The following is an 8525-nucleotide window of genomic DNA, read 5'->3' as shown; positions in this document are numbered from 1 at the left end:
TCTATTGAGACAAGGTCTCTCTCCCTGTAGCAACAGCTGGCCTAGAACTTGCTTATGGCTGACCTTGACCTCACAGAGATCTGCCTGCCTCTGCCTCCTGAGTGCTGGGATTAAAGCAGTGTGCCACCACACTCAGTCCCAGAAGTTTAAGATAATGTCTCACTATGTATTCTTGGTGAGCCTGGAACTGTTTGTAGACTAGGCTAATCTAGAACTCACTGTGTGAATCAAGCTGGCCTGGAACTTGTAGTAATCCTCCTGCCACTGCCTCCTGAGGGCTTAGATTACAGGTATGTCACCACACCTGGCTTATGATGCTCCAAAATTATATTGGAGTGATGGTTGCCCAGCTCTGGTTATACTGAATCAACTGAGGGCTCAGTGGCTGAGCCTTTGCCTAGCATCTATGAGGTCCTGTATTCTATCTATCCTCATTATTACTAAAATTAAGTAAAATTATTGTGTGGGCATGGTGGCACATGCCTTTAGTCCCAGCACTTGGAAGACAGAAGCAGGTGGATCTCTGTGAGTTCAAGGCCAGCCTGGTCTACACAGTGAGTTCCAGGACAGCTGAGGCTACAGGAGACCCTGTCTCAAAACATGTGTGCAGTATATGAGTAAGGACTGCACACGTGTGGAGATCAGAGGACTTCAGGAGTTGGTTCTCTCCTACCTTTCTGTGTGTTCTGGGGATTGAACTCAGGTCATCAAGCTTGGTTAATTGCCTTTACCCACTGAGCCATCTTGCTGGCCCTTACCCTTATTGATCTTTTTGTTTTTTGAGACAGGGTCTCCCTGTAGCCCCAGTTTGCCTGGAATTTGCTATGTAGACCAGGCTGGCCTTGAACTCATAGAGATCCGCCTGCCTGTGCCTCCGGAGTGCTAGGACTAAAGGTGTGTGCCACCATGCCCAGTCATCCTTACTGGCATCTTTAAGGGGAGATTTATGTGGGTTTGGGGATGTAACTCAGTTGGTACAGTGCTTGCCTAGCATACACAAGGTTCTGAGTTCAGTCCCCAGCACCACATAAAACCATGGTGCATGCTTGTCATCTTAGCATTCAAGAGGTAGAGGTGGGAGAACCAGAAGTTCAAGGTTATCCTTGAACAAGTTTGAGGCCAACCTGGGCTACATGATACACCATCTCAAAATAAAAAAAAATAAAACCTTAAAACAAAACCTGCCGGGCATGGTGAGTTCCAGGACAGCTGCGGCTACAGGGAGACCCTGTCTCAAAAAAAAAGACCCCCCCCAAAAAAAAACAAAACCTAAAAACTAACCTAACCAAAAGAATTGGGGGCTTAGTGGTCCAGCCTCCTCCGTCTGGACTGTGCTCTTCATCATAGGGGCTTCTGTGACCTTGTAGAAGGTATGTTGCAGGCTAATGCTGTCTCAATCTCTTGGCTAGGTGGTATCCAGTCTGAAGAGGCATGAGCTGGGTGCTGGCCCGAGGCCTCTCTAGGGGCTGGGGAAGCATCTGCTGGGATACCCTCTCAGGATCCCATTTCTCTCAGGTAACCACAGGCTGGGCATTCATGGGATGGAGTGGGGAAGGTCTGGGCTTTGTTCTCACCTACTTCAAACTCACAGGAGCTGAGAGTTGTCCGTGACCAGCCTGCCAGTACTGTTGCTGTGATAAAACACCATGACCAAAAGCAACTCAGAGTTGATTTTGACTCTTAGTTCCAGAGGGAGAGTCCATCATGGTGGGGAAGGTATGGCAGCAGGTGGCTAGAGCAGGAAGCTGAGAGATCATATCTCAACTGCACACAGTAAGCATAGAGCAAACTGGAAATGGGACAAGCCTATAACTCTCAAAGTTTGCCCCCAGTGAGATGTCCTAAACCTCTCCACATGGCATGCCCAACTGGAGACCAAGTGTTCAGATACATGAGCCAGTCGGGGAAAGTTCTCATTCAAACCACTGCAGTCCCTAACATCTGTATAAGGGTGTATGTGTAGTGTATGCACACGTGTGTGCATGTGCACTCACATGGAAGCCAGAGGAGAAGACTAGGTGTTGTGCTCTATCGGTCACTGCCTCAAACAGGGTCTCTGAACCTGGAGTTAGGCTGGCAGCTAGCAAGCCCCAGTGATCCTCCTGTCCTATGTGGGTTCCAGGAATCAAACTCAGGTCCTCAGGCTTGGCAGCAAGTACCTGTATGTGCTGAGGCATCTCACCAGCCTGATTATTTTGAGACAGGTTCTTGATTGTGTAGTCCAGGCTGTCCTTTAGCACCCCATTTCCTGCCACATCTTCTAGGTGCTGGTTTTACAGGTATGTATCCTCTTGCCAGCTCTGTTTATTACTTTTTGCAGTGCTGGAGATGGAACCCAGGGTCTTGTGCTGCTAAGGTAAGGGCTGTACCACCGAGCTTTATCCCCAGGTTTTTGGGGTTTTTTGTTTTTTTGTTGGTTTTTTTTTTTGAGACAGGGTCTGCCTGTGGCCCCAGCTGTCCTGGAACTATGTAGTCCAGGCTGGACTTGAACTCAGAGAGATCCGCCTGCCTCTGCCTCCCAAGTACTGGGATTTAAGGCATGCGCCACCACGCCCAGCTGGTGTTTTTGTAGACTGCTCCCAAGTACCTGTGAAATTAAAGGTGTACACTACCATGTCCAGCCAGGCGACTGAATTATTTGATCCTCCTGCTTCTACTTTTCAAGTGTTGGGATTACTGGCTTGAGCCACCAACCTTTGTGTGTTTGTGGGGGTGGGGTTAGGGGTGTGTTCCACAGTGCATGCAAGTGCATTCATGGAGATTAGAGGCAGCTTTGTGGAGCAGGTGCTCGCCTGCTACCTTTATAGACATTTGTAGGACAGAGCTCAAGTCTCCAGGCTTGCATAGCCCTGGCACTGTTTGTTGATGTTTTTTGTGTGTGTCAGAGCCATATGTATCCCAAGCTGGCTTGGAATGTGATGGATAGCCCAGGCTAGCCTTGAACTCTCAGTTCTGCTTCAGCCTCCTTTGGCCTGGGATTACAGGTTTGTGTATTGAATTGCACCTTATAATGGTGTCTGACCTTGGGTTAGTAACAGGACCAAAGTCCCTCAGTACCCACGATCAAGGGTAACTCCCTGAAGAGCCACCTTGTAGCTTTCAGGAGACACTGGAAGGTGCCAAGCTTCTGCAGCCATTCTCTATCCCCAGGTGACTCCTCAGGCCCCATGGAGCCTCCACTACAGCACAGTCAACCACAAAGATGAGGCATGGCTGGTTCCTCAACCCTCTGAACCCCAGAGAAAGCCCATCAGGGTCCTGACACCCCATGAAGAGCTGTTCAGGCCTTCTCCTGATGGGGAGCGGGACAAGGCGAGCTTTGTGGGGGCCGTGCAGAACTTCAGACAGTACAGTGTGCACAAGCGTGGCCATGTGGACTTCATCTACCTGGCCCTGCGCAAGATGCAAGAGTTTGGTGTGGAGCGGGACCTGGCCGTGTATAACCTGCTGCTAGATGTCTTCCCCAAGGAGGTCTTCCGGCCACGCAATGTCTTCCAGCGCATCTTTGTTCACTATCCACGGCAGCAGGAGTGTGGGATTGCTGTCCTGGAGCAGATGGAGAGACATGGTGAGGCTGTGGGCTGGCTACAGAGGGTAATGGGCACCCCTACATGGCACTCAGGCTCCATGCCCCTTCTATGTGTCCTTCATTTCTTTCTTTTAAATTTTGATTTATTTTTATATGTATGTGTTTTGCCTCTCTGCATGTATGTGTGCCACCTGCATGCAGTACCTGTGAAGGCCAGAAGAGAGCATCATATTCCCCCGAAACTGGAGTTACAGATAGTTGTTAGCTGCCTTGTGGGTCCTGGGAACCAAACCCAGGTCCTCTGCAAGAGCAAACCACTGAACCATCTCTCCAGCCCATCTTTCTTTTCCTTTCTATACAGGATTTCACATAGCTCAGGCTGGCCTTGAACTCCTGATCTTCCTGCCTCTGCCTCCCCAGTGCTGGGATTACAAACATGTGCTACCATACTCAATTTATGTGGTGCTGGGAATTGAACTCAGAGTTTTGTGTATATTAGGCAAGCCTTCTACCAACTGAGCTACATCACCAGTCCCATACCCTGCTTCAAAAGAAAATTATTTAAAATAAAATAAATTCTTTTTGTTTTGTTCTGTTTTTTGAGACAGGACCTCTATAGCCCCAGCTGGCCTGGAACCCACTATGTAGGCCAAAGGGGTCTCAGTCTCACACAGATCCCTACCTCTGCCTCCCCAGTGCTAAAATTAAAGCATGTACCAACACATGGCAAAATAAATTCTCTTTGATTCTATTCCCTCTGGCTGCTATCTGTTCCCTCACTTTGAACTTTAATCTGAGGCTCTGCCTGGATCTGTCCCATACAGGAATCATGCCCAACAAGGACACAGAGTTCCTGCTAATTCAGATATTTGGATACAAAAGCTACCCAATGCTCAAGTTCCTGCGGATGAAGCTGTGGCTTACCCGCTTCAAGAACATCAACCCTTACCCTATTCCTCGGGACCTGCCCCAGGACCCTGTGGATCTGGCCAAGCTAGGCCTACGACACATGGAGCCTGATCTTAGTGCCAAGGTCACCGTCTACCAGGTATGTGCTCCTGTCCACATCCCCAGCTGCCGTCTGGGCTGCTGGGCTCCCAGGGCTCTTATTCACTCACCTGGGGGGGTCACTGTACTACATGAACTCTGACTTCCTGACTTGCCTTCCAGAAGATGCCTCAAAAAATATAATTTAAGCCAATTGTGGTGGCACATGCCTGTAGTCCCAGCACTGGGATACAGAGGCAGGCAGATCTCTGTGAGTTCAAGGCCAGCCTGGTCTACATAGCAAGGTCCAGGACAGCTGGGGCTACAGGGAGACCCTGTTTCAAGAAGACCAAAAAAAAAAAATGTAATTTAAGCCTGGGTACGCCTTTAATCCCAGCATTTGGGAGGCAGAGGCAGGCGGATCTCTGTGAGATAAGAGGCTAACTTGATCTACATAGTAAGTTCCAGGTCACCTGGGGCTATGAAGAGACTCTGTCTCAAAAAGACTCCCCCCGCCCCCCAAAATTGTAATTTAAAAACAAAGACATGGTGACACATGCCTTTAATCCCATCACTAAGGAAGCAGAAGCAGGTGGAACTCTGTGAGTTCAAGGCCAGCCTGGTCCTTACCACAGTTAGATGAGTCTTAATCCACTTAGCTGTTGTAACAAAATACCCTATGTCCAGTGTCTTTCTATTCTTATAAATACCTGAAGCTGGGCTGGAGATGTGTGTATGTACTAGAGCCCTTGCCTAGAATTCCCCAGTGAGGGGCTAGGGGCATGACTCAGTAGTATAGAGCCCTTGCCTAGAATCCCCTAGTGAGAGACTAGGGCATGTCTCAGTGGTAGAGTGTCTGCCTGCCATGCTCAAGGCACTGGGTCCCTAAAAAGAGAATTGTCTTTAGCCAGTATGCTAGGCAAGCACCCTACTAACTGAGTCAGGTCCCAGCCTTATTCTGCTTAGTTTTATCTATCTGAAGAGTTATTTTGTAATTAGAAGAACCAAGGCACACAGGGACAGTGACTTACCTAAGGTTACAAAGGTCATGACAGAGGCAGGATTTTAAAGTAGAATGGCTGGCTTCAAGGTCCCCTTAATGTTGGCATCCCCTCTCCCTTTGGGGAGTCACAACCTTGCACTTCTGCTATCCCCACAGATGGCTTTGCCCAGTGATACACCAGGTGCAGAGGATCCCACCCAGCCCCACATTGTAGGTAAGCCTGTGGCTGTCCCCACCTGCCTATTCCCACTGGGCCCACCAGATGGCCCTTTTGAAGTCAAGGCACCAACAAACAGATCTGTGTCTCCACACCAGGAATCCAGAGTCCTGAACAGCAGGCCACCCTGGCCCACCACAACCCATCGAGGCCTGTCTTTGTAGAGGGCCCCTTCTCTCTGTGGCTGCGAAACAAGTGTGTTTATTACTACATCCTGAGAGCTGACCTACCACCCCCTGAGGAAAAGGTGAGTGACAGGCTGGCAAGGCGCTTGCCACCGAGCCTAATGACCTGAGTTCAATCTCCAGGATACACATGGTAGAAGAAAACCAATTCCTGCAAGTTATCCTCTGACCTCCACATGTGCATAGTGTGGCATTCATTCATGTATACCTCTGCCCTCAAAAAAAAAAAAAAAAAAATTTAAACCAGGGTTGATGGTACATACCTTTAATCCCATCACTGGGGAACCAGAAGCAGGTGGAACTCAAGGTCTACATAGTGAGACTCTCTCAAAAAAAAATAAATAAATAAAACAGGCCAGGCATGGTGGCGCACACCTTTGATCCCAGCACTTGGGAGGCAGAGGATCTCTGTGAGTTCAAGGCCAGCCTGGTCTACATAGTGAGTTCCAGGACAGCTGGGGCTACAGGGAGACCCTGTCTCAAAAAGACCGAAAAAAAAGAAGAGTATATATGGGGTATAGGGGCAGGCTGGTATTGCATAAGGGCTCAGATGGATGCTATTCAGCACTCAGGCCTCTGACCCTGCCTGTTTTTTCTTCTCTGAGCTAGAAAGTTGAGGAGATCCCAGAAGAATGGAACCTCTACTATCCAATGAAACTGGATCTGGACTATGCAAGGGGCAACTGGGACAACTATGAGTTTGACATCGATAAAGGTAAAACCAGAGCCTGCAAGAGCTCAGTGCACAGCAGGGTTGAGGGGCGGGGCATGTCTACAGTTCCAGCCGATACATTGAATATACTGCCCATGTATGCCCTGTACCCAGACACACACAGAATAACACACACACAACACAGGCAGACACAGATACAGAGAAACACACAGACACATACATACACACAAAGACATACACACAGACCCATACAGAGAAATAGACATACATACATGCACGGAGGACACACCCACGCCCACACACAGAGACACACACATACAGACATGCACATATTGACACAAATACACAGAGACATGAGAAACATGCATATAGACATGCACACAGACTCCCAGATACACAGAACACACACACACACACTCCTTTGGTCTTTCGCTCTTTAACCAGCACTTCTCACTGCCTGCAGGCCTGACCAGGACAGATACATGCCCTCAGTCAGTGAGGAATCAGGCAAGTTAATTTAGGGGAGTTGGGGGTAGCAGCGTGACCCTCAGCCTTCAGGTCCTAGTCAAGGTCAGCTTGCTGGTAGCTTGGTGCAGCTGAAGTGTAGAGCAGGCAGTCTAGGCAGAGGGGACAGCTTATATGAAGACATGGAGAAGTCAGTGAAAGGGAGGTCAGAGTATGTCAGAGTGCTGTGGGCACAGGAGCCACCATATACCCATCACACAAACTCCTGTCTCCCAACAGTGACTGAAGGCCCCATCTTTGCCATGTGCATGGCTGGTGCCCATGACCAGGGGACACTCATCAAGTGGATCCAGGGTCTGCAGGAGACCAACCCAGCCCTGGCTCAGATCCCCGTGGTGTTCCGCCTGGCCAGGTCCCCGGGGGAGCTGCTGACATCCTCTGGGCTAGAGGGGCCATCCCCTCTGCAAGCCCCTCCACAGGGCCAAGAGGACGATCACCCTCTTCAGCCACTGCAGCAGCAAGGTCAGAGTGGAGTCTCAGGGGCATGAGGGGCATACACTGTGCCTCAAAGAGACAGTGGATTGCTGTGAAGGCTGAAGAGGACATCTGAGAAAATAAATAAAAATTGTTCCCACCTGGGACCTGGCTTCCCTCTTCCAGCCATGTGGGATCCCTTCAGATGCTGGGCTCGTCTAACATTCTGGGGCCCTTATTATGATTTTTGTTTCTTTTTTTGAGGCAGGGTCTCACTGTAGCCCCAGCCGGCCTAGAACCTGCTCTGTAAACCAAGCTGACCTCAAGGTCAGAGATCTGCCTGGCTCTGCCTTTTACTTCAGTGTTTAATTTTCATTGCGTTACTTTATTTCTCATTGCATTTTTAACTTTTGGAAATTATGTTTATTATATGGGAGGGGTGCAACAAGTGTGGAGGTCAGAGGACAACTTAATAGACTCCATGCTGCCTTCCACCTTGTGGATCCTGGGAATTGAACTTAGGAGGCAATCACCTTTACCCGCTGAGATAGCTCGTCCACCCCTTTTTTTGGGGGGGGGGTGTCTTTTTTTTTTGAGACAGGATCTCCCTCTAGCCTTGAATTCAAGAGATCCGCTTGCCTCTCCCCTGAGTGCCGGGATTAAAGATATGCACCACCCCTGGCCAGGAATTAGAGAAGCTGGCCTTGAACTCACTAGGTCGTAGCCTAGGATAGTCTCTAATTCCTGGCCAAATAGTGGACTAACAGGCTCACATCACCACACCAAGCTCCCGCAGACCTTTTCCACGAAGGCAGAAAGTTAACAGGCAAGCCAGAAGAGGGGCTGGGCGCATGCGCAATTTCCACTCCCGGTCCCCTTCTGGCGCCGCGGGGCAGTGAGGAGTCCGTGAGAAATCTCCCGGCGGCGCGGACTAGGCGCGCCACTTCCGGCCGGGGTTCCTAACAACGGGGGAGGCTGGTAACCGGGGTGGG

The 8525-nt window shown here is 49.7% G+C and overlaps 1 protein-coding gene across 4 annotated transcripts in view; it reads left to right on the top strand.

Moving 5' to 3' along the window:
* Ecsit (ECSIT signalling integrator) overlaps positions 1-7698 on the top strand; it is a 13474-nt gene extending 5776 nt beyond the window's left edge. For 2 of the 4 annotated variants that reach the window (XM_008833600.2, XM_008833601.2), the window contains exons 2-9: positions 1410-1515; positions 2321-2356; positions 3151-3568; positions 4354-4577; positions 5676-5733; positions 5835-5983; positions 6531-6636; positions 7339-7698. In XM_008833600.2, the coding sequence (XP_008831822.1) occupies positions 1432-1515; positions 2321-2356; positions 3151-3568; positions 4354-4577; positions 5676-5733; positions 5835-5983; positions 6531-6636; positions 7339-7607 (1344 nt within the window). In that variant the 5' untranslated portion in view covers positions 1410-1431 and the 3' untranslated portion in view covers positions 7608-7698. The remainder of the gene's footprint in view (positions 1-1409; positions 1516-2320; positions 2357-3150; positions 3569-4353; positions 4578-5675; positions 5734-5834; positions 5984-6530; positions 6637-7338) is intronic. The other 2 variants (XM_008833602.2, XM_029563789.1) reach the window with 1 other exon arrangement.
* Positions 7699-8525: the final 827 nt, after the last annotated feature.

Source organism: Nannospalax galili, unplaced genomic scaffold (genome assembly GCF_000622305.1).
Source record: "Nannospalax galili isolate Female #2095 unplaced genomic scaffold, S.galili_v1.0 scaffold1436, whole genome shotgun sequence".
Classification (NCBI taxonomy): Eukaryota; Metazoa; Chordata; class Mammalia; order Rodentia; family Spalacidae; genus Nannospalax; species Nannospalax galili.
This window is presented reverse-complemented; position numbering and strand designations above follow the sequence as displayed.